This window comes from Carcharodon carcharias, chromosome 30 (assembly GCF_017639515.1).
Source record: "Carcharodon carcharias isolate sCarCar2 chromosome 30, sCarCar2.pri, whole genome shotgun sequence".
Lineage (NCBI taxonomy): Eukaryota > Metazoa > Chordata > Chondrichthyes > Lamniformes > Lamnidae > Carcharodon > Carcharodon carcharias.
Genome location: NC_054496.1, coordinates 26,219,233 through 26,245,430, shown reverse-complemented (window position 1 = coordinate 26,245,430; position 26,198 = coordinate 26,219,233). Strand labels below are relative to the sequence as shown.

Below are 26,198 nucleotides of genomic sequence, written 5' to 3'. Positions count from 1 at the left end.
ATTCTACATGTGCCCCGGTTAAGGTTAGCTGTGGCTCAGCGAAGGTACTCTGGTTCTGAGTAAGGCCGCTGTTCCAGAGACTGGAGCACAAAATCTTGGCTGATACTCCCAGTGCAGTGCTGAGGAAACACTGCACTGTGGGCATCATCATTCAGAGGAGACGCAAGAGATCCCATTTTGCCCTATTCTGAACAGCAGGGGACTTCTTCCTGATCCGGATGATTCTTCTTCAGAACTCTGAAGAGTCACACGGACTTGAAATGTTAACTGTTTCTCGGTCCACAGATGCTGCCAGACCTGCTGAGTTTTTCCAGCATTTTCTGTTTTTATTTCAGATCTCCAGCATCAGCAGTATTTTGTTTTTTGATCTCCCTGGTGTCCTGGCTGATATTTATCCCTCAATCAACATCAAAAACAGATTATCTGGTTCATTACCACTTTGATGTTAACGAGAGCTTTCTGTGCACAAACTGGCCATCACGTTTCCTATGTTGCAACACTGACAACTCCCAAGGCGCCCATCCGATGAGCCCTGTAGCACTCTGCAAAAACGCCAGCATTGGTGTATTGGGCCAACTGTCTGGTTAGTATGTTGTAAATTCTATGTAAAAGAACTTTATCAGCTGGAGAGCTCTTTAGAGTGTGCAGAGGTCAAGAAAGGAATTATATAAATGCAAGTCTTTCCTTTTCAGAATATGGTCTCTTGACACAGCCTGATTTAAGCAGAATCTACACCGGGTTTAATTTTAATGGTTGAAACCTGTAAGGGCACACAGGGCTCGACTCAGACTTTACAAAGTGTGCCGGTTTTTAAGTTGCTTAACACTTTTAAAACATTAATCAATCTAAAACAATGAATCCAGATCTCTTCAGCAAGGAGGCACTGGTAATAGTTTAATTTTGAGAAAGACTTCTCCCCCTCCAAAAATAAGTCATTAAAAGTTTCCAGCAATGATTTCACAGGATCAAATCAACAGCCCCACCCAGTGGCAAATAAAGTGCTGCAAAGACAGGAATGAGAAGCACAGCAGAATTATCCATGGATGGATATCAACACAGCTCAGGGACGCAATCTCTGCAATGTCTCTGCAATCTCTTATCTTCTGCCTGTGATATTCATTTTAGCCAGCTTGAGAGGCTACCAACCTTCACATTATACAACTGCTCCCCTTGTCACAGTGTGGCTGTTGCTTTCTTCACAGCTCTTCAAACATGCAACGTAACTCAGTCCCCAACAGGATGACGAGCAAAGTTCACCAGCCAGAATAATATGCTTAAAGCCCCACTCACAAACTGAAGAGGCAGAAGAAAATGAAATAAAAGCATTTTTCTAGTGTGCCAATTGTATTTTTCCCCAGTTTCTCACAGCACTGTGCAGTAGCTTAATCTTTAATGCCTCCAAGATAATCTTGGGAGGGCTAACAACCCTAGCTACAGGCAAGGAAGGCCATTCAATTCATCTTAGTGCATTCATTCAGAAAAACCCTACAGCCATCCCCATCTCACCAACTGTTACTTAAACGATTCCTGATTTTGCCTCTACTGCCTGACCCAGTGTGCATTCTATGCATCGATCGCCCTGAAGGGCTCACTAACAACACTAAATTTGCCCTTCGCTAGTTGAGTCCTGTTTTCCCCGATGCTACTGCCATGGTTTAGTTTGAACTGTTTCACACGAACAATTTGCAGTTATACAGAACTTATAACATAGCAAAAAGTCCCATTGTGCTTCACAGGAGTGGTATCAGACAGTAACTGACACCACACCAAAAAAAGAGACACGATGAGATACTGGACAAAGAGGCAGGTTTTAAAGGAGGGTTTTAAATAGGAGCTGGAAGTTTTAAGGAGAGAACTCCAGAATTTAGGGCTGAGGCAGCTGAATGCATAGCCACCAAGGAAGGGGTAAAAGGAGAAGATAGGCATGGGGCCAGGACTGAAGGAACACAGAGTTCTCTGATTTACTTTTTGGATATGGTTTATTTTGTCACAACTCTTTGCAAAGTTGAAATAGATTTCTCTAATCTTCCCTCATAACCCAGCCCCTTTTGTTATTACCTCTTAAAAAGGGAATTGTGGTGAGCCAACACTGGGTGAGAGAGAGAAAGCGTGCGAGAGATTTTCAGAAAGGTACAGGAAACTTAAAATTATTTTCAGATATATTCACTGTTATGTAGATGACGCTAACAACCACGTTGAAAAGGCTCCACAATCAGTTCCTGCACGGAGCAAATGATTGATAAATGTGAAAAATGCCAGTATCCTTTCCTTCCCCCAATGCCACAACTTCACTGGCCACTCAGTTTTTACGTGGAAGGGGAGGACCTCTGAAAATATAACACATCCTCAACGTTCACACACCCAATGTACTGAAGTCCTGAACCCACTTCCGAGTCAGTCAAGTGCAACTAATCGAGCTAATTTCCTAGAGCAAAACGATCACTGCATTGGCAGGTACTAATCTGTACTTGTAATTACCCCAGTTCCCCCTCCCAATTTTCTCTTTAATTTGCTCTCCTCTGTTGTTGAAGGCAGTGTCTCCCTTGCTGAGGCTCAGGGACACAGTCAGTCAAAGCGGCTGATCTTTAGTCCAAGCCTTGCCAGCACGTGTTGACAGAGTGTCCCATCACAGTGACATCACATCTAGGCTCTTGCCCCGGGAAAGGTTCTGGGATTGGAAGGTGAAATGGTAACTCCTAGCCAACTATCCCTCGCCAAAAACCATGGGGCACACCAAGATCAATTGCAGTCCCTACTCTTGTCCCAGCTGAGAACAGCAAACTCACTACAGACTGGGAATCAAACTTGCATCCTTCCTGATCTGGATAATTTAAAGCTGGTTTGGAATTGCAAGAGAAAGGGAAGACTTCATTCAGGATTCAGATGAATCAGGTGAGAAGAATGACTGCCTTCAATATCAAGGCAGAATTTGACCAAATGTGAGACCAAGAAACCCAAGCAAAATTGAAGACAATGGAAATCAAGGGGAAAACTCTCCACTGGTTGGAGTTATACCATTGATCAGACCAGCCACAAGTGGGTTGAAACAGACATTGCAATGAGAAGGGGTGTGAAATATTAGTGACAGAGAAAGTGTTAAAGGGCTTAACATCTTTGAAAGTGGGTAAATCCACAGGCCCAGACAAAAAAAACTTATCCTAGGCTCTAAGGGAAGCTAGAGAAGAAATAGTAGAGGCTCTGACCATGATTTTCCAACGCTCCCTGGCTACAGGTGTGTTGCCAGAGGACTGGAGAACTGCTAATATTGTGCTATCAGGAGAAAGGGATAGACTGAGTAAATACAGCCAGTCAGCCCAACCTCAGTGGCAGGAAAATTGGGAAAAGTTCTGACAGACAGTATAAATCTTTATTTAGAAAGATACAGATTAATCAAAAACAGTCTTGAAGGATTTGTTAAGGGGAGGTCGTATCTGACTAATAGGACTGAATTTTTTGAGCCAACAAGAAGAGTTGATGAGAGTGGTGTATTTGATGTAGTTGATATGGATTTCAGCAAGGCTATTGATAAGGTCCCAAATGACAGACTAGTTACGAAAGTAAAAGCCCAAGGGATCCAAGGCAAAGTGGCAAATTGGATCCAAAAGTGGCCCAGAGGTAGGAAGCAAAAAGGTATGATGGTCAATAGGTGTTTGTGTGACTGGAAGGCTGTTTCCAGTGGGGTTCCAGGGCTCAGTACTAAGTCCCTTGCTTTCTGTGATTATATATCAATAATTCGGTCTTGAACATAGGGAGGTGAGAAAAATTTTTCAGACAATACAAAAATTGGCCATGTGGTTGATAAAGAAGAAAGATGTAGCCTGCAGGAAGATATCAATGGAATAGTCAGGTGGGTGGACAGTGGCAAATGGCAGAGAAATGTGAAGTAACGCATTTGGGGAAGACTAATGAGGTAAGGGAGTGCACAATAAATGGTAGGCAACCGAGAAGTGTAGAGGAACAGAGACACCTTGGAGTACATGACTATGATCAGTGAAGGTGGCTGAACAGGTAGATAAAGTGGTCAAGAAAGCAATTGGGACACTTCCCCTTATTAGCTGAGCAGTTACACTGGAGCTGCATAAAACACTAATTAGGCCTTAGCTGGAGTACTGTGTGCAGCTCTGGTCCCCAGGAAAGAAGGGATCGCACTGGAGAGGGTATGGAGATTTACGTGAAGATGTTGGCTGGATTTGCACAATTTGAATTCTGAGGAAAGATTGGATCAACTGGAGTTGTTTTCTTTGGAACAGAGGAGATTGAGGGGAGACCCAATTGAAATGTATAAAATTATGAGGGGCTGGATAGAAAGGTCCTACTCCCATTGGGCGAGGGGTTCATAACCAGAAGGCACAGAATTAGATTAAGGGGCAGGGGGTTTAGAGGGGCTTTGAGGTGATTATTTTTTCCATCCAGAGGATGGTGAGGATTTGGAACTCACTACCCTAAAGGGTGGTAGAAGCAGAAACCCTCATAGCATTTAGAAAGGGCTCGCAGATGCACTCAAAGTGCTGTAACATACAGGGCTACAGACCAAGAGCTGGAATGTGGAATTACACTGGATGGCTACTTTACAGCTGGCATGGACATAATGGGCCGAATGGCCTCCTTCCTTGCAGCAAATTTCTATGATACTAAAAGCAAGTCAGAAGCTGGGAATGCTGTGGCATGTAACTCATCTCCTGCCTCCTCAAAGCCTGTCTACCATATATAAGGCACAAGCCATGAGTATGATGGAATACTCTCCACTTGCCTGGATGAGTGCAGCTCCAACAACACAAGTTGTTTGACATCAACCAGGACAAAGCAGCCCACTTGATTGGCACCCCAGCCACAAACATTCACTCCCTCCATCACTGATGCAAAGTGGCAGCAGTGTGGACCATCCACAGGCCTTGGTTTAACATCTCATCCAAAAACAGCATTGGCTGTCAGCCTGGATTACGTGCTCAGGTCTCAGGAGAGATTTAAACACTTGAAATGGAGCAGGAAACAAATAAATGCAATTGAACTACAACTTCAATAATAAAGCCACATTCAATAACGCAGGTGCAAGAGTTTCTTCCTCTGTGGGCTTTTGTTTAAAAAGTTCCTTCCCCCGTCCATGGCTGCATGTCACTTGGTAACTTCCGGCTCCCTATTACCGTATGGAGGCCCATCTTCTAGCAGGCAATTTATAGAGCTGCTCCTTGTGTCACATCATGGAATTGTAGCCCTGTGACACTGCGATTAGAGCATAGCCAATGACCAGTTTACAACATGTAGCATCATAAAGTCACAAGTTCACACACTACAGCTCCACACTCACTCCATTTGGCTAGCAGCTCCCTGGATATAAACATTACAGCAAGGAACCGAGCAGTTCCCCCTATATTCCCTGATGGCCTCCCCTGGGTAAATGCATCAAGTGATGCTGAACCATACAGAACAGGAAGGCTCTAGGTTCAATTCTCAGTCTGCTCTGTGCTAGTTGGAAAGAAAGGGAGGTAATAAATCACACTGAAGTGCTCACATGGAATGTGTTACAGAGAATATTGAGAGAGAGCTTTATGCTACATCTAACCCTTCTGCCCATGATTCAGGGATGTTGGAAGATGGCAGGACAAATTGATCAGGTTAAAAAGGCATATAGAGTCCTCGGCTTTATAAGTAGAGACAACTATAAATATCAAGAGAGTTACGCTAAACCTATATAAAAATCACTGGTTAGGCTCCAGCTGAAGTAGTGTGTTCAATTCTGGGTATCACGTTTTAGGAAGGACATCAGGTCTTGATTTACTAGGATGGTGGCAAGGATGCGGGGCAGTTTAATAGAAGTGTTCAAAATCATGGAGGGTTTTGATAAGAATAAATACCGTTGATGTCAGCATATAAGTCGGCCTTTGAAGACTCCAAAAAAACAAGGGAGGGGGGTTGATTTATACACAGTATAAAATATGAACCGCCAGTGTGGAAGAAAACCCAACAATGGCCACAAAACCAGGCATTTCTGTTCCGTAAAGTGGTCATAACAATCAGCTGTTGCTTTGAAATCTTTGCTGGACTCAGGGTTTGATTTGGTCCACCTAACTGCGTATATGCACACCACATTTCTGATATGGATGAAACCATTCTGACCATTTGAGGATCCATTCCAATACATGCTTCTCAGGATCAGGCCAGAGGCTGGTCCCCGTTCTCATAGCACATTTTGGTCTTGGGCACCTTCTTCAGGGCAGATTTCCGCTCCTTCCATTTCCATAACTCCCTCGACGCAGCACCAATTATTTGAAGAGCTCGCAAACATTTCGCTCGAAAACAGTTTCAAATTTCATTGGGACTCGAACTCAAGTTCTGTCGAAGGGTCATGAGGACTCGAAACGTCAACTCTTTTCTTCTCCGCCGATGCTGCCAGACCTGCTGAGTTTTTCCAGGTAATTCTGTTTTTGTTTTGGATTTCCAGCATCCGCAGTTTTTTTGTTTTTTGTTTTTATCAAATTTCATTTGTTTTGTTGGGAAAAACTCATTTACCTTTGTCATTCCCCATTTCGGGAGCTGCTCTGTGGGGGCATGTTTTATACTCCCATACGTCTTCGTTCCTTGCATCCAGTTATAAGGTTAAGAAAAACATGCATTTGTGGGATGAAAAATTGAGGCTGACTAGAAAAGTGAGTAGCAGCATGTTGTGGGTGAAGAGGGGTTTGTGGGGAGTCGATTTACATCGCAAGCTTACGCAAAAACATGACTTTTGGCAGGGCCAGGGCAGAAAAATGGGGTCGCCTTATACACAACAATCTATGGTAAGGAGAAACTGTTACAGTAGCCGGAGAAGACAGGTTGAGTATAATTGACAAAGGGCAAGGAGAAACTTTTTTTTTTTAAAGAAATGCAGCGAGTCGTTATGATCCAGAACATGCTAGCTGAAAGGGTGGTGGATGCAGATTCAATAGTAGGATTTCAAAATGGAATTTAATATCTACTTAAAAAGAAAATGCTCACAGGGGTCGAGGGTAAAAAACAGGGAAGTGGGACTAATTGCATAGCTCTTTCAAAGAGTTAGTACCGACATAGTGGGTCAAATGGCCTCCTTTTGTGCTGTATGATTCTATGATACTGGACACAGTACTTGGAAAGTGCTCCAATCCCAGCATTAACATCCCTCATCACAGTAAACAAAACCCCTTTACACACAATTGAAGTTAAAATTGTCCTCAATGCAGATCAGAAATTAAAACCATGATGGCAGATTAATGCCAATGCCACGTATATACTGATGGTCAGGGACATATATGCACAACTCTCCAATGTGCAGGTTTTTAAACCAACCATCCAAATCACGAGCATCCCCAATAGCAACTCACAATCAGTGAATTTCTCTGAAAGTTACATTGCTGCTGCTTATGAGGGGAAATAACCAGCTAATCAACTTTTGGTAACGGTGGTTGAGAGACGAATATTGGCCAAGACACCCAGTGACTGGTTAAAAACAACTGCTCACCATCTTGAACCACTACATTAGGCAGACATTTTTTCTTTAAATCATTCAGGGAATGTGGGTATTGCTGGATAGGCCAGCATTTTTATTGCCCATCCCTAATTGCCTTTGAGAAGGTAGTGGCGAACTTGAAGGTGGTGATGTTCCCATGCATCTGCTGCCCTTGTCCTTCTAGGTGGTAGTGTCACAGGTTTGGAAGGTGCATCTTGTAGATGGTACACACTGCTGCCACTGTGCGTCGAGGTGAATGTTGTTGGAAGTGGTGGATGGAGTGCCAATCAAGCAGACTGCTTTTTCCTGGATGGTGTCAAGCTTCTTAGAGTGTTGTTGGAGCCATATGGAGAACATTGCATCACACTTCAGACTTGTACCTTGTAGATGGTGGACAGACTTTAGGGAGTCGGGAGGCTAGTTACTCTCCACACGATTTCCCAGCCTCTGACCTGCTCTTACAGTCACAGTATTTATATGGCTGGTCCAGTTCAGTTTCTGGTCAATGTTAATAGTGGGGAATTCAACAATGATAATGCCATTGAGTGTCAAGGGGAGATGGTCAGGTTGTCTCATTGGAGATGGCCATTGCCTAGTACGAATGCTACATAGCCTCAGTTGTTACTCACAATAAGAGGTTTTGGTGGAAAAATTAATCCAGGTTGGTCTTTTGGTCATAAAAACAAAAAACTGCGGATGCTGGAAATCCAAAACAAAAACAGAATTACCTGGAAAAACTCAGCAGGTCTGGCAGTATCGGCGGAGAAGAAAAGAGTAGACGTTTCGAGTCCTCATGACCCTTCAACAGAACTTCTGTGGAAGGGTCATGAGGACTCGAAACGTCAACTCTTTTCTTCTCCGCCGATGCTGCCAGCTCAGTGGAGTTTTTCCAGGTAATTCTGTTTTTGTTTTGGTCTTTTGGTCAAGCTGGTTTATTTTCAAGACAGCTCCTCAATGCTACTGACTTCAAAGTAGCTTCCACACAAAGTGTTCCAGTTGTATCGTTTTATTGTTTAGATGTGATAATCAATGCCCATCACCTGTTTAACTTAGCAATTGTCTTTAACAAGGTGATTGCCATGCAGTGTTATTATTTACACATTGACATCAGTGCCATAGCTCATCAGAAAGACAGCACTTCCGACAATGCATCATTCTCTCATTTTTAGCAAAGTTGTTGCAATTGGCCTCAAATACTCCTGAATTAGGAAAGTCAGGCAAATCTCTCATTCTCTCTCAACCTGGTGTCAGCCTAGGCTCAGCTCTGTCAGAGATCGTGGGCAAGTCCCACTTACAGACTTAACACAAAGTTTAGGCTGATGCTTCAATGCAGCACTGAAGGAGTGCTGCATTTTCAGAGGTGCTATATTTTGGATGTGACACTAAATAGAGGAACCAACTCATCTATTATTGTGCAATGAGAAGGGGTTAATTCATAATCTTGCTCTGCGGGATCCTTTAGGCAAATGTGACCATGGCATGATAGAATTCTTCATTAGGATGGAAAGTGAAGCAGTCCAATGTGAAATTCGGGACCTAAATCTAAACAAAAGAAACTATGAAGGTATGAGGGCTGAGTTGGCTACAATAAATTAGGGAACTTCATTAAAAGGCATGACAGTAGATAGGCAATGGCTAATGCTTAACAAATGAATGCATGCATTGCGACAGTTACACATTCCTTCCTGACACAAAAACAACAGGAAAAGCAGCCCAACCATGGCTATCAAATGATATTAAGAATAGTATTAGATCCAAAGAGGGGTCGTATAAATCTGCTAGAAAAAGTAGCAAGCCCGAGGATTGGGAGCAGTTTAGAATTCAGCAAAAAAGGACAATGAGATTGATCAAGAGGGGAAAAATTGAATATGAGAGTAAACTTGCTAGGAACATGAAAAAGCAGACTGTAAAAGCTTCTATAAGTATGTAAAAAGGAAAAGATTAACAATGGCAAAATGTACTTCCCTTACAGTCCACAACCAGAGCATTTATAATGGAGAACAAGGAAATGACAGATGAATCAAGCAACTACTTTAGTTCCGTCTTCACAAAGGATGACACAAATAACTTCTCAGAAATACTAGGGAATCGAGGGTCTAGTGAGAAGGAGGAATTGAAGGAAATTAATATTACTAAAAAAAAAAAGCACTGGAGAAATTAATGAGACTGAAAATGGATACATCCCCAGGGCCTGATAATTGACATCCCAAGGCACCAAAGGGGGTGGTCATGGAAATAGAGGATGCATTGGTTGTCTTCTTCCAAAATTCTACAGATTCTGGAACAGTCCCAGCAGATTGGAGGGTGGCAAATGTAACCCCACAATTTTAAAAAAAGGAGGGAGAAAACAGCAAACTACAGACCTGTTAGCCTAACATCAGTAGTAGGGAAAATGCTAGATTCTATTATAAAGGATGTGGTAACAGGACACTTAGAAAGTATCAACAGGATAGACAAAGTCAACATGAATTTATGAAAGGAAAACAATGTTTAGCAAACCTATAGCATTTTTTAAGGACATAACTAGTAGGATAGATGAGAACACCAGTGGATGTGGTCTATTTCGATTTTCAGAAAGCTTTTGATAAAGTCCCATATAAAAGAGATCAGTGTGCAAAATTAAAGCACATGGGATTGGGGGTAATATATTGGTATGGATTGAGAATTGGTTAGCAGACAGGGAACAGAAAGTAGGGATAAATGAGTCTTTTCCAGAGTGGCAGACGGTGACAAGTGGGGTGCCACAGGGATCAGTGCTCGGGCCCCAGCTATTCACAATATATATCAATGATCTGGATGAGGAAGCCAAATGTAATATTTCAAAGTTTGCTGACAACACAAAATTAGGTGGGAATGTGAATGGTGAGGAGAGTGTTAAGAGGCTTCAAGGCGATTTAGACAAATTCAGTTAGTGGGCAAATACATGGCAGATGCAGTATAATGTGGATAAGTGTGAAGTTATCCACTTTGGTCAGAAAAACAGAATGGCAGGGTATTATTTAAACAGTGATAGATTGGGAAATGTTGACGTACAAAGGGACCTGGGTGTCCTTATACACCAATTACTGAAAGCAAGCATGCAGGTGCAGCAAGCAGTTAGGAAGGCAAATGGTATGTTGGTCTTCATTGCAAGAGTATCTGAGCACAGAAGCAAAGATGTCTTGCTGCAGCTGTACAGGGCTTTGTTGAGAGCACACCTGAAGTATTGTATGAGGATTTAGTTTCCTTACCTAAGAAAGGATATACCTGCCATAGAGAGATTGCAGCAAGGGCTCACCAGACTGATTCCTGGAATGGAAAGATTGTTGTACGAGGTGATTGGGTTGACTGGGACTGCTTTCACTGGCGTTAAGAAGAATGAGAGGGGATTTCATTGAGATTTATAAAGTTCTGACACGGCTGGACAGACTGGATGCAGGGTTGATGTTTCCTCTGGCTGGGGAAGGGTCTAGAACAAGGAGTCAGAGTCTCAGCATACAGGCCATTTAGGACTGAGAGGAGGAGAAAATTTTTTACTCAGAGGGTGGTGAACCTGTGGAATTCTCTATCACAGAAAGCTGTGGAGGCCAAGTCACTGAAGGGAATAGATAGATTTCTAGACACTAAAGGTGTCAAGGGGTATGGGGGGAGAGTGAGACTATGGTATTGAGTTACAGGAATAGCCATGATCATATTAAATGGCAGAGCAGTCTCAAGGGGCTCAATAGCCTACTCCTATTTTTTATGTTTCAACTGCCCTTTCATGTGACCATAAAAGATCCCATGGCAATTTTCAAGCAGGGTACTGCTGGTGGTTTCCTAACCAACATTATCCCTCTACCTGCATTACAGATTATCTGAAACAAAAACAGAATTACCCGGAAAAACTCAGCAGGTCTGGCAGCATCAGCGGAGAAGAAAAGAGTTGACGTTTCGAGTCCTCATGACCCTTCGACAGAACTTGAGTTCGAGTCCAAGAAAGAGTTGAAATATAAGCTGGTTTAAGGTGTGTGTGTGGGGGGCGGAGAGATAGAGAGAGAGAGAGAGAGAGGTGGAGGGGGGGGGTGTGGTTGTAGGGACAAACAAGCAGTGATAGAAGCAGATCATCAAAAGATGTCAACGACAATAGTACAATAGAACACATAGGTGTTAAAGTTAAAGTTGGTGATATTATCTAAACGAATGTGCTAATTAAGAATGGATGGTAGGGCACTCAAGGTATAGCTCTAGTGGGGTTTTTTTTTTAATTTTTTTTTTAAATAATGGAAATGGGTGGGAAAAGGAAAATCTTTATAATTTATTGGAAAAAAAAAGGAAGGGGGAAACAGAAAGGGGGTGGGGATGGGGGAGGGAGCTCACGACCTAAAGTTGTTGAATTCAATATTCAGTCCGGAAGGCTGTAAAGTCCCTAGTCAGAAGATGAGGTGTTGTTCCTCCAGTTTGCGTTGGGCTTCACTGGAACAATGCAGCAAGCCAAGGACAGACATGTGGGCAAGAGAGCAGGGTGGAGTGTTAAAATGGCAAGCGACAGGGAGGTTTGGGTCATTCTTGCAGACAGACCACAGGTGTTCTGCAAAGCGGTCGCCCAGTTTACGTTTGGTCTCTCCAATGTAGAGGAGACCACATTGGGAGCAACGAATGCAGTAGACTAAGTTGGGGGAAATGCAAGTGAAATGCTGCTTCACTTGAAAGGAGTGTTTGGGTCCTTGGACGGTGAGGAGAGAGGAAGTGAAGGGGCAGGTGTTGCATCTTTTGCGTGGGCATGGGGTGGTGCCATAGGAGGGGGTTGAGGAGTAGGGGGTGATGGAGGAGTGGACCACGGTGTCCCGGGGGGAGCGATCCCTACGGAATGCCGATAAGGGGGGGTGAAGGGAAGATGTGTTTGGTGGTGGCATCATGCTGGAGTTGGCGGAAATGGCGCAGGATGATCCTTTGAATGCGGAGGCTGGTGGGGTGATAAGTGAGGACAAGGGGGACCAGATTATACAGATTATCTGGACAATTATCACATTGTTATTTCTGGGCTCCTGCAATGCACAAATTGGCTACCACATTTTCCTGTACTGCAACAGTGACTGCACTTGCAAAAAAGTATTTCACTGACCATAAAGAGTTCACAAAAGGCACATTATAAACAAGTTTTTCTTTCATAGACTGATGAAAAATGGCAGAACTGGACAACACAGGACAAGGCTCAGTCACGATGTCTTCCATTGTCAAATAACCAGCTGATATTCACGATCAAGAATCACATGAAGTGGGGCAACTTGGGTAAGTGATTAGTACCTGGCCAGCACTCCAGCAAGAGAGAAAAACAACATTTCAAAATAAATGTTCCAAGGCCAAGCCCTTGTGTGAAACAACCTTACGTTGCAGTTATGTGCAATGAAGAACTTTAAATGCATTTGAATGGTAGCCCACACATCACTGCATGGTCTCCTGTGACCCTCCCGCTGTCCTAAAAACCAGGTACCAAACTCCCCAAATGGGTCCTCATCCCACCTCTGCACATGCGCTTTTAGGGGGTGTGTCGGAAATACGCATGCGCAGCGGTGAGACGAAAAAGCGCTCCTGCGCAGTAGCGACAACGCGGCCCCCGTGGATGCGTCTGCGCACGCGCCAACATGGCGGGGCCGGCAACAACCGTTTTCAACCCTACGCGCCCGCCGCTGCGCACAACGCTCCGAGCCCCACGGCCAAAATAAACTCTGCACCCGCTTCCAAAGCGCCATCCGCAACACGCGATGCCACTCAGCGCCGGCTCCTCACTCACCTCATAATGCTTCATCTCGGCTGCCTACGCTCCCGCTCTCCGTTCAACGAACTCCGGCCCGCGATTACCTCACGTGACACAAAGGGGTGGGGGGGGGTGCCGGCGGCCGCTAATAACCAATCACCGCACCAGGATTGGGATCCTGGTTCGACCAATCCCGGCCAAGTGCCCTGATTTTCCCCTCTCCAGCCGGTGCATGCTCATCAACGGGGGGGGGGGGGTGGGGACCAATCGGAACTGAGAAGAAGGAGGAGGGGGGGGGGGGGGGGGGGGGAGGCTGGCCTGCCAGAGCAGCCAATGAGGATGGCCCTGACCCTGAGAGTGGGCGGGGCTTGCAGGCTATGGTGTTCAAGGCAAAGGGGAAGGGAATAAAAGCACAAAATGCTGGGAAAACTCAGTCAGTTTAACGAGTATCTGTGGAGAGAGAGAGAAGCAGAGTTAACATATCGGGTTCGCACAATTCTTCAGAGGGGAGGGAAAGATGGTTTCTGGTTTGAAGCTGAAGAATCCATTTGCACCCACTGCAGGTGAAGGGACAAGTGAGGGGAGGGGTTTATCATGGAGAAAAGGACTTGGATTGTTCAGGGGTAACTCCGGAGACACAGCAAACCTTAACATGACCAAACCAAATGTGCTGTCAGAAGACACTAGACCATCTGATGTACTTGAGTTTCCCAGCCCCGGGGCTAATAGTGACTAGTGGAGGAAGGACAGGGGTGACTGGTTTGGTGGTGGTAACCAACTGAAGGCAGAAGACGTTGACCAGTAGCTCCAGGGACTGGCCTGGAGTCTCCAGTAATTGAAGATCAATCTCCAGGACACTGCTGTGTGCAACCCTGGAGAAAAACCATTGAAAATATTGGGGGTTTTTTTGTCATTTTTCTTTGAATATATCTCTTTACCAGATATTAAAAAAATATTGAAAATGGGGGAATAAAGATTGTTTGGCTGACAGTCAAGCATCATCCAATTGGATAATGAGTATTCTGCTTTCTAAGTGGCGTAGGAAGGCAAAGGTTGAACGTGTTGACCGACTAATGACGAGTGTCAGGTAAGTCATGATCAAACCTCCAGGAATACATTTAATCACAGTTAGCAACCCTAAGTAAAGGTGCCGTGACTGCAGAGAGCCAGAGGAGAGGAGATTGAGACTTTGAGATTGTATTAGCAAGGGAAGAATTTTTTTCCATCCCTAGAAATAATAGTGTGTACTGGGAATATGAATGCTCAGAAAAATGAGTAAATGATCTAGTCGGTAATTGAGTCCTTGGAATCAATTGTCACTCATAGTCACACAGTAGTGCCATATTTCATTTTTAGTTGTAATATCAGGGCATCAGCTTGGCTCCTTTATAGCAGTTTTGCTTCGTAATGAGAAAGTTGTGGGTTCCATTTCCAAACCAGGACTTGAGCATGTAACCTAGACTGACACTGGAGTGCAGTGCTAAACAGAGTTGCAATGCTTGAGATGCCATCATTTAGATGAGCTATTATGCTGAAGTACTGACTATCTGTTTAGATGGGTGTAAAGGAGTCCATGGCATTATTCAAGGAAAAAGGGAGTTCTCCCTCTCCCTGCCCAACATTTATCCATCAACCGCCAAAGCAGATTAAGTAGCCATTTATCTTGAGAGAGTGGCCAGTATCTGTACAAAGTATTGTAGCATGAATCTGTACTCCGAGGAGAGGAAAACATTTGAAGAGAATGCATTTAAGGGGACGCTCTAAGTATGAGGGAGAAGGGAATAGAGGGTTATGCTGAGAGTTGGATGTGGAAGGGGACTCCTAGACATCTGACCAGAGCAAAACACTTCCCATTTCTTTACCAATTGCATGTATCATCACCAGTTTGGATTTTCAAAGCTCTACTTTCCAGTCCAATGTCCACAGCATCCCTTGTGTGGTCCTGATTCACAGTGATTACTCATCATTCACTTGTCATCTACACATTCTGATTCATGGTTAAACGACAATGTTATTCATCACTTTCAATACTAACCCAACCGCTGTCCCAGCCCAAATCCAGAGCATGACATTGCTGTTCATTCAGAAACCTTATTAACAACAGCTGTTGGAGAGACTATAAATTCACATTACAGCTGCTGTTTTTAAATTGAACCATGTGTTCAAATTCCTGTTCACTTTGCTGTTTCAAATTACTATTACTGCCTTGGACTCCAGTCTGTTCTAATGGACTTCATCAAAGGCTCCAATCCCTTTCTCCAAGCCATTGTCGAAAGGTTTGACTGTATAAGGCACAGGATTAAGACCTCAGTACTTAGTCACAATCCAATATATTAACCTCATGCCACATTCATATCCCATTTCCCAGCTGAATTCACTGGCAATAAATTCTCCTCTAATCCAATTCAGAGTTCATTCTACTTTTTCTATTTCTAACTATTTCAGATATATTTCAGAAGAGTCATCTGCACTCTTGAGGTGGACATAAAAGATCCCATGGCACTATTTGGAGAAGAGTAGGGGAGTTCTTCTCCAGTGTCCTGGCCAGCATTTCTTTTTCAACCATCTGAAAGCAGATTATTTGATCATTATCTCATTGCTGTTTGTGGGATTTCACTGAGCGCTAATTGGCTGCTGCTTTTTCCAGCATTACAATGGTGACTGCACTCTGGAGGTGTGCGGGGCTTGGCCGAAATAGCCAAGTGGTTATGGTACTGGGTTTGTAACCCTGAGATCGAGAGTTCAAATCTCATAATGGCAAACTATGAAACAATGTAACTTCATCTGAAACAGATGGAAACGGGTTTGTACTCGAAAGAGTTACAGATGCTGCCAGACCTGCAGGAGTTAGGAGGCTGGTAAAAAGATCTGGAGGTGTGCGGTCATCAGCTGTCCATCCTGAAGTCACAAAAGACACCACATAAATGAAAGCACTTTCTTAACTGTCCAGTCCCAAACAAATTCAAATTACAGATACCCGTTTGGATTAATGACTATATCTGCTTCACTTATCCAAACCTTTCAATCCATTATCCATTCCAGTTGGGAAATCCTGTGCACCAAAGATTTAATCCACCATTCATTTTTCTGCTCAAACGTAAACTCCCAGTTTCCCATTCATAGTTAAACTATAATGGCTTATAGCAGCTTTGCTTATTAACACACAGTTGTCAGCTGTGGCTCAGTTGGTAGCACCCACACCTCGGGGTCAGAAGGTCATGCACTCAAGTCCTACTAATGAGAGTTAAGCATATAGTCTGGGCTGAGAGAGTGCTGCACTGTTGGAAGTGCTGTCTTTTGGATGAGATGTTAAACCTGGACCCCATTGGCCGTCTCAAGTGCACGTAAAGGATCTCATGGCAATGTTCAAAGGAGTACAGGGGAGGTATCTGCATTGTTTTGGCCAATATTTATCTCTCAAGCAACTAAAAAAACTTGTCTGATCATGATCTCATTACTGCTTGTGGGATCTTGCTGTGCACAAATTGGCTGCAACCTTTCCCAACTTTACAATAGTATCTACACTTCAAAATTACTTCACAGGCTATAAAGTGCCTTCGGATGTCCTGAGGTTGTAAAGGTTGCTATATAAGTACAATTTCCTTCCTTCAATTGAAACTCCATCAATAGCAACTTGTCATTCTAATGGCTTTCCCATTTCAAATGCTCCTTGTTCATGTTCTCATTGCTAGTTCAGTTAGCTTTCTACTTTACATTGTACTCAAAAATTAGAATCAGTCACGAGGGGGAAAAGAATTAGGATATGTTGATGTGGTTGGATGAAGAGGCTCATGCAGAGGTTAAGTGCCAGCATAGACTTGTTGGGCTGAATGGCATGGTGTAGATTCTTTGTTATGCTACGTAAATGACAAAAGGGTTCAGGGTGCAAGGCAAATGGGGGCGGTAAATGGGCCAGAGGAGTAAATGGCAACAGCAGGACCATTACTAGCACTGGTTGTTGGAGAAATGAGAGCAAAGTTTATGTTCTGAAGTTGTTGAACTCAACGTTAGGGCCAAAGGCAGTAAAATTCCCAGCTGAAATATAAAATGACCCTTGAGCTTACGTTGAGCTTCACTGGAACAGTGCAGGAGGCCGAGGACAGAGAGGTCACGTGGAGCAGAGAATTAAAGTGGCTTAATTAAAGATTCATGGTAATCCTGACTGGGCAAATCTGATTTAGTGGCAGAGGCTGCTGTGGAGATGGTTGTTCGCCATGGCCGACCTGTTCGACGGAATTACCTTGATCGTGAACAACAGAGACCGAGACCAACTGGACACCCCACAGCAGCTGGAGAACAAGGTGCGCAACAAGTTGGTGCTGCTCTACTTTGGCTCCAGGGAGTGCCCGAAATGCCAGGAGTTCGCCCCTGTGCTGCAGGAGTTCTCCAACCGGCTGATGGACGAGTTTTATGTGGAACGGGCAGCTCAGCTGGTGTTCGTGTATGTCTCCCAGGATCAAACTGAGGAGAAGGAGCAGCAATACCTCAAGAGGCTGCACAGGAAGTGGCTCTACCTACCTTTTCGGGACAAGTACAAAAGGTAAATGTGTTGCTGCACTGAAACGGGGAAGGTTAAAATAATAAGATAAATGCAAAAAACTGCGGATGCTGGAAATCCAAAATAAAAATACCTGGAAAAACTCAGCGGGTCTGGCAGCATCTGCGGAGAGGAACACAGTTAACGTTTTGAGTCCATATGACTCTTCAACAGAACTAAGTAAAAATAGAAAAGAGATGAAATATAAGCTGGTTTAAGGGGGGGGTGGGACAGGTAGAGCTGGATAGAGGGCCAGTGATAGGTGGAGATAGCCAAAAGATATCATAGACAAAAGGACAAAGAGGTGTTGAAGGTGGTGATATTATCTAAAGGAATGTGCTAATTAAGGGTAGAAAGCAGGACGAGCCAGGTACAGAAAGCCCTAGTGGGGTGGGGTGGGGTGAAGGGAAGGGATCGAAATAGGCTAAAAGATAGAGATAAAACAATGGATGGAAATACATTTAAAAATAATGGAAATAGGTGGGAAAAGAAAAATCTATATAAATTATTGGAAAAAAAAAGGGGGGGGGATCGGAAAGGGGGTGGGGATGGAGGAGAGAGTTCATGATCTAAAATTGTTGAACTCAATATTCAGTCCGGAAGGCTGTAAAGTGCCTAGTCGGAAGATTCAGGTGCTGTTCCTCCAATTTGCGTTGAGCTTCACTGGAACATTGCAGCAGGCCAAGGTCAGACATGTGGGCATGAGAGCAGGGTGGAATGTTGAAATGGCAAGCGACAGGGAGGTCTGGGTCATGCTTGCGGACAGACCGAAGGTGTTCTGCAAAACGGTCACCCAGTCTGCGTTTGGTCTCATTGGGAGCAACAAATGCAGTAGACTAAACTGAGGGTAGTACAAGTGAAATGCTGCTTCTCTTGAAAGGAGTGTTTGGGTCCTTGGATGGTGAGGAGAGGGGAAGTAAAGGGACAGGTGTTGCACCTTCTGCGGTTGCATGGGAAGGTGCCGTGGGAGGGGGTTGAGGTGTAGGGAGTGATGGAGGAGTGGACCAGGGTGTCCCGGAGGGAACGATCTCTGCGGAATGCCGCCGGGGGGGTGAAGGGAAGATGTGTTTGGTGGTGGCATCATGCTGGAGTTGGTGGAAATGGCGGAAGATGATCCTACCTCGCAGAGGCTGAGCATCAACTTGCAGACACTTCCTCCTACCTCACCCCTGGAACATGACCCCACCACTGAACATCAGGCCATTGTTTCCTGGACTGTTACTGACCTCATCTCCTCTGGAGATCTTCCTTCCACAGCTTCCAACCTCATAGCCTCCCAACCTCGGACAGCCCGCTTCTACCTCCTACCCAAAATCCACAAACAGGACTGTCCCGGCAGACCAATCGTGTCAGCCTGTTCCTGCCCCACGGAACTCATTTCTTGCTATCGACTCCATTCTCTCTCCCCTTGTCCAGTCCCTTCCCATCTACATCCGTGATTCCTCTGACACCCTACGTCATATCAACGATTTCCAGTTCCCTGGCCCCAACCACCTCCTCTTCACCATGGACGTCCAATCCCTCTACACCTCCATCCCCCAGCGGGATGGTCTGATGGGTCTCCGCTTCTTCCTCGAACAGAAGCCCGGACAATCCTTTCAAGTGAAGCAGCATTTCACTTGCACTTCCCTCAGTTTGGTCTACTGTATTCATTGCTCCCAATGCGGTTTCCTCTACACTGGAGAGACCAAACGTAGACTGGGTGACCGCTTTGCAGAACACCTTGGGTCTGTCTGCAAGCATGACCCAGACCTCCCTGTTGCTTACCATTTCAACACTCCACCCTGTTCTCATGCCTACATGTCCATCCTTGGCCTGCTGCATTGTTCCAGTGAAGCTCAACGCACCTCATCTTCCAACTAGGCACTTTACAGCCTTCCGGACTGAATATTGAGTTCAACAATTTTAGATCATGAACTCTCTCCTCCATCCCCACCCCCTTTCCGATCCCCCCCTTTTTTTCCCAATAATTTACATAGATTTTTCTTTTCCCCCCTATTTCCATTATTTTTAAATGTATTTCCATCTATTGTTTTAGCTCTACCTTTTAGCCTATTTCGATCCCTTCACCCCACCCCACCAGGTCTATCTGTACCTTGCTTGTCCTGCTTTCTACCCTTAATTAGCACATTCCTTAGATAATATCACCACCTTCAACACCTCTTTGTCCTTTTGTCTATGACATCTTTTGGCTATCTCCACCTATCACTGGCCCTCTATCCAGCTCTACCTGTCCTACCCCCGCCTTAAACCAGCTTATATTTCACCTCTTTTCTATTTTTACTTAGTTCTGTTGAAGAGTCATACGGACTCAAAACGTTAACTGTGTTCCTCTCTGTAGATGCTGCCAGACCTGCTGAGTTTTTCCAGGTATTTTTATTTTTGTTAAGGTTAAAATAATGCTATGTAAACGACATAAGAAGTGAGGGTGCGGGGCAAAGGTGAGAGTATAGGGTGAGTAAAGAAAAAAAATGAGTCCAAAGGAAATGTAAATAGTACAGCAGTTACTAACAAGAATTCCATGAGATTTTGAAGGGTTAGATAAACATAAGCTGGTGCTGCCTGTACCCTAATTCGCACCTAGTTGTGTTCACCAATGATCCCTGTGCTTGCTGACATACATTGGCTTCCAGTCCGACAACATAATAGGAGCAGGAGTAGGCCATTCGGCCCCTCAAGGCTGCTCCACCATTCAATAGGATCATGGCTGGTCTGATTGTGGCCTTAACTCCAAGTACCTGCTTGTCCCCCATAACCCTTGACTCCATTGTAGATCAAAAATCTAACTCAGTCTTGAATATATTCAATGGCCCAGCCTCCACTTTCCTCTGGGGTAGAGAATTCCAAAGGAATGAGAAATTCCTCCTCATCTCTGTCTTAAGTGGGAGATGCCTTCATTTAAAACTGCGTCCCCTAGTTCTAGATTCCCACTCAAAGGGAAATATTGTCTCAGCAGCTATCCTGTCAAGCCCCCCTCAGAATCTGATATGCTTCAATAAGATCACCTCTCATTCTTCTAACTCCAATGAGTATAGGCTTATGCTGCACAATTTAAAAAAATCTTACCCTGGTTTTCAATCCCATCCATGGTCTCACCTCTATCTGTCTCTGTAACCTCCATCTACAACACTGTGATCTTTGTGCTCCTCTGATTCTGGCCTTTTTGCACATCCCAGATTTCAATTGCCCCACCCTTGGTGGCCGTGCATTGAGCTGCTTAAGCCCTAAGCTCTGGAATTTCCTCCCTAAGCCATTCTGCCTCTATGAGACGTTGCTTACAACCTACCTCTTTGACTGAACATTTAGTCATCTGTCTAGATATCTCCTTATGTGGCTCCGTGTCAAATCTGGCTCGTGAACCTTGGACTCTTTTTTAATGTGAAAGGTGCTACAGTACTGCAAGTTGTTGTTGTTGTATTTGTACTTCAATCCTTCCCTGGATCATTCTACGTCTGTTTTCTTTCCTGGATCTCAGTGGGTTTTATGAAGTTAGATTTGGTAATCGGCCGGCTTGTGCCATTGACTCATCTGCCGCTAGATGCAGGAGGGAATGCTACCACCCCCAACCCAATTTCAGTTCCTGGTATAGTTTTAAGTCCTGGGCAGAGAATCTTGCTTCCTATGAGGGGAAGAAGCTGGAACAGATGGGCATGGAGTTTAATCACATTAATACCAACACATCCACTTTAAATGATGGGGACCGTAATCCCAATCACTGAAAAGGAGATAAAAATTCCATTCTGCAAAGAATGGTTAGAATATAGAAATCTCTACCACAAACTATTGTTAAAACAGGTTTCCAAAGCAATTTTAAATAGGAATTAAACAGGAATATTAAAGAGCATGGGGATGAGAGTGGGATTATAAGGAGAACTCATTTGCGGTCAGGCTATATGATGTGATCTCTGTCCCAGTCAGGAACCGGTTCAGCTCCCTGTTGAAGGTATAGAGAGTCAGCACTCACCACACCAGCCAGCAGTGTATCTACAAACTTAACCGCGATAATAAAAGAAAAAATAATCTTCTCTAACTTACTGGTAATGTTAAACCAGGAAGAGATGTAGGAACGGAAAGCACAGTGAAAGATGTATCCAATTTGGCAAACAGCAGATTAAATTTACACTGAGAAAGTGAAAAACTGCAAAAATTTTTTAAAATATGGGTGACTGTCAACAGAAGTGATGTTTACCTTGCAGGAGTCAGGCGACATGAGCAATAGGATGTTCAAACTTGGTCACCACTCTCACCAAACATATAGGCAGATATTACAGAAAAATTAAAAGGAAACAGGAATAATCCCAATTATAAAGGGAATGAAGTATAAAGAGAGATTTGATATCAAATATTATACTTTCATCAACCTTGTTTCTGGTTTTTTAAATTATTAAATGTTATGAGTAAACGGGAAACATTATTGCAAATTAAAGAACACGGGAAGAGAGGCCATCACTTTAAATTATAATAAATTTAATTATCCTAAAATAAGAAGGACTCCATCCATTGTTTCATCTCCACCTATGAGCCTATTTAAATCCCTTCCTCCTACCTCACCCCCACTAGGGCTATCTGTCACTTGCTCGTCCTGCTTTCTATCCTTAATGTCACCATTAGCATATTCCTTAGCCAATATCACCACCGTCAACACCCCTTTGTCCTTTTGTCTATGACATCTTAGGCAATCTCCACCTATCACTGGCCCTCTATCCAGCTCTACCTGTCCCACCCCTCCTCAACCAACTTATATTTCACCTCTTTTCTATATTTCCTCAGTTCTAATGAAGAGTCATACGGACTCGAAACGTTAACTGTATTCCTTTCTGCGGATGCTGTCAAACCTGCTGAGTTTTTCCAGCTATTTTTATTTTTGTACAAGAAACAAGGTCTTTATTCAAAGAATGAGAAATAGCATCATAGAATTTTACAGCACATAAAGAGGCCCTTTGGCCCATTGTGTCCACTGGTCATCAAGCCCCTATCTACTGTAATCCCAACACATTTTCCAACACTTGGCCCATAGCCCTGTATGCAATAGTGTTTGAAGCATTCATCTAAAAACTTCTTAAATGTTATGAGGGTTCCTGCCTCTACCATCCTTTCAGGCAGTGAGTTCCAGATACCCCCCCACCCCGGGTCAAAAAATGTTTCCTCAAATCCCCTCTAAACCACCTGTCCCTTACCTTAAATCTATGCCCCCTGGTTGTTGACCTCTCTGCTAAGTGGAAAAGTTTCTTATCTACCCTACGTATGCCCCTCATAACTTTGTACAACTCAATCAGGTCCCCCCTCAGCCTTCTCTGCTCTAAGGAAAACAACCCCAGTCTATCTAGTCTCTCTTCATAGCTGAAACACTCCAGCCCAGGCAACATCCTGTTGAATCTCCTCTGCACCCTCTCTAGCGCAATCACATCCTTCCTAAAGTGTGGCAACCAGAACTGATCACAGTACTCCAGATGTGGCCTAACACTTTATACAGATCCATCATAACCTCCCTACTCTTGTATTCAGTGCCTTGACTAATAAAGACAAGTATCCCATATGCCTTCATAACTGCCTTATCTCCCTGTCCTGATGCCTGTAAGGATCTATGGACAGACACACCAAGGTCCCTCTGATCCTCTGTACTTCCTATGGTACAACAATGCTTGGGATGACCTTGATGTTGTACTTTTATAACTCTCTGGAAAATAAAATATAAACCTTTATTAAAGTCCATGTTACTTTTTCAAATTGGCTCTTTAAAGGAATGAACTAGCATTTCTATAATGCCTTTCACCATTTTGAATTCCAGAACTATTCATAGCTAATGAAATACCTAGGGTCCTACCATTCATTGTGTATTCCCTTGCCTTGTTAGTCCTCCCAAAACGCATCACCTCACACTTTTCGAGATTAAATTCCATTTGCCATTGTTCTGCCCATCTGACCAGCCCATCTATATCGTTCTGTAGTCTAAAGCTTTCCTCCTCGCTATGGAATAAACTGTAACGTGTGAGAGGACAATATTGTTCAAAATAGCTGAATGTTAAGGTGGGAGAGTGTTCAGATTTACAAAGAATGGAATCAATTGCTTTCTCATCCAGTTTTTTCTAGTGCTTCTATCTCCCATTGACTAGCTGTACTGTCTAACTATCATGCTAATGCAGTGGTATTTATTTAGAAAGAACATGGATTTAAATAACTCCTTTCAAGTGCCCAGATATCACAAAGCACTTCACAATCAAAGACTTACTTTTGAAATGCATTCACTATTGTAATGTTGGAAGTGTGACAGTCAATTTTGTTGAGGGATGAATATTGGTCAGGACACAGAAAAATCCTCCTGCTCTTCTTCAAGTAATGCTTTGGGACCTTTTACATTCAGCTGAGAGGACACATGTGATCTTGCTGTGCTCAAATGGGCTTCTGTGTTTGCCTACCGAATCAGTGACTGCAGTTCAAAATACTTCATTAGCTATGAATACTTCTGGAATGTCATAAAATGGTGAAAGGCATTATAGAAATGCTAGTTCATTCCTTTAATCAGCTGATTTGAAAAAGTAACACGGACTTTAATAAGTGTTTATATTTTATTTTCCAGAGAGTTACAAAAGAAGTACAACATCAAGGTCATCCCAAGCATCATTGTTCTCAAACCTAATGGAGATCTTATCACCAGAAATGGAGTGGCAGAGATCTCAACAATGGGAATGGATTGTTTCAAGAACTGGTGGGAAGCATCAGAGGTCATTGACAGGAATTTTCTCCTGGCAGAAGACTTTGAGGACTGGACCTGGAAGAGTCTGACAGACCCCTTAAGGCAGCTTAAGTACAAGATTAAGACTGGGAAGGAGAAAGCCCACGACATGGAGTGAGCAGCATTTCGTTTTACAGCTTGAGTTTCTGCCCAACTCTTTCCACGTTCCAGGATTGTATCCTGTTTCCATAATGAATCCCCCAGAATCTTTTATTCCCTCCTGGTATGTGATAGCAAAGCCCAGCTCCAAACTGCAGTAAATCGTGGACTGGAGAATAGGTGAATTCTTTCCATAATCTCCAGTAGCCTCAGAAAGGGGGGAAAAGACACACCTCCAGACTATTGCATACAGGCTAAACTACCCAACTAGATTTATTTACAAATAAAACTATATATCAATGCAAGGAAACAGTACAATACTTAAACAATAGAATTGGAATCAGTCCATTAGGCTTATATGTAGCCCTATCCTTGCAATCTCTTCCCAACAAATACGTGGAAAACAGATTCCTGTAACTTCTGTGAGATGCTCCTCCTCGCCATTGGCACAATTAGTGATAAGGTGAATAAGGAAGTAATGAAAAGTATAGGGACCCTAGAATATAAGCATTTCCTTTCTTTAATGTAGAAGCATAGCTGTTGAGAATGATTGTTTGCTTCAGTTCGCCACCAAGGTAATAATTGTCTTACCCTGTAACAATTGATCCTAATCTTAAATCACACTTTATAATGAATGGGATTCCTACTCACAGCAATTGTGGAATGCAGTCTTTGGCATCTAGTAGATACTTGTCATTTATCCCAATGTATCCATTTGTGCACATTACCACTTAAAGACTAACCATTAAAGGAAATCTTTTAGTTGGCTCACTGTGTGATGAACAGTTCATTTTGGAACAAAAACAGAATTACCTGGAAAAACTCAGCAGGTCTGGCAGCATCGGCGGAGAAGAAATGAGTTGACGTTTCGAGTCCTCATGACCCTTCAACAGAACTAGGTGAATCCAAGGAAGGGGTGAAATATAAGCTGGTTTAAGGTGTAGGTGTGTGTGTGTGTGTGTGTGTGTGGGGTTGGGTGGGGGGAGAGAAGTGGAGGGGGGGTGTGGTTGTAGGGACAAGCAAGCAGTAATAGAAGCAGATCATCAAAAGATGTCACAGACAATAGAACAAAAGAACACATAGGTGTTGAAGTTGGTGATATATATCTAAACGAATGTGCTAATTAAGAATGGATGGTTGGGGAATTAAGGTATAGCTCTAGTGGGGGTGGGGCGAGCATAAAAGATTTAAAAATATTTAAAAATAATGGAAATAGGTGGGAAAAGAAAAATCTATATAATTTATTGGAAAAAACAAAAGGAAGGGGGAAGAAACGGAAAGGGGGTGGGGATGGAGGAGGGAGTTCAGGACCTAAAGTTGTTGAATTCAATATTCAGTCCGGAAGGCTGTAAAGTGCCTAGACGGAAGATGAGGTGTTGTTCCTCCAGTTTGCGTTGGGCTTCACTGGAACAATGCAGCAAGCCAAGGACAGACATGTGGGCAAGAGAGCAGGGTGGAGTGTTAAAATGGCAAGCGACAGGGAGGTTTGGGTCATTCTTGTGGACAGACCGCAGGTGTTCTGCAAAGCGGTCGCCCAGTTTACGTTTGGTCTCTCCAATGTAGAGGAGACCACATTGGGAGCAACGAATACAGTAGACTAAGTTGGGGGAAATGCAAGTGAAATGCTGCTTCAATTGAAAGGAGTGTTTGG

General features: G+C 43.7%; 2 protein-coding genes across 4 annotated transcripts in view; one reads left to right on the top strand and one right to left on the bottom strand.

Annotated features, from left to right (window-relative positions):
- The window catches only part of LOC121271380 (very-long-chain enoyl-CoA reductase), a 61,655-nt gene extending 48,241 nt beyond the window's left edge, over positions 1–13,414 (bottom strand). The window contains exon 1 of the mRNA XM_041177351.1: positions 13,215–13,414. Within this exon, the coding sequence (XP_041033285.1) occupies positions 13,215–13,229 (15 nt within the window). The 5' untranslated portion in view covers positions 13,230–13,414. The remainder of the gene's footprint in view (positions 1–13,214) is intronic.
- nxnl1 (nucleoredoxin like 1) lies at positions 482–25,314 on the top strand. Of its 3 annotated transcripts, none has more exons than XM_041177354.1 (4): positions 482–583; positions 12,595–12,712; positions 17,360–17,718; positions 24,293–25,314. In XM_041177354.1, the coding sequence occupies exons 3-4, from the start codon at positions 17,393–17,395 to the stop codon at positions 24,564–24,566; spliced, it is 600 nt and encodes a 199-aa protein (XP_041033288.1). In that variant the 5' UTR covers positions 482–583; positions 12,595–12,712; positions 17,360–17,392; the 3' UTR covers positions 24,567–25,314. The 3 variants fall into 3 exon arrangements, with proteins under 3 accessions (XP_041033288.1, XP_041033287.1, XP_041033286.1); XM_041177353.1 differs by lacking the exon at positions 482–583 and adding an exon at positions 11,415–11,447; XM_041177352.1 differs by lacking the exons at positions 482–583; positions 12,595–12,712 and adding an exon at positions 13,538–14,265.
- The last annotated feature ends 884 nt before the right edge of the window (positions 25,315–26,198 follow it).

Bases quoted from the DNA above. Each gene is read 5' to 3' on its own strand.
- nxnl1 (XM_041177354.1), top strand. From the start codon at position 17,393: ATGGCCGACCTGTTCGACGGAATTACCTTGATCGTGAACAACAGAGAC. The intron at 17,719-24,292 runs GTAAATGTGTTG...TTTATTTTCCAG, and splicing joins TTTCGGGACAAGTACAAAAG to AGAGTTACAAAAGAAGTACA.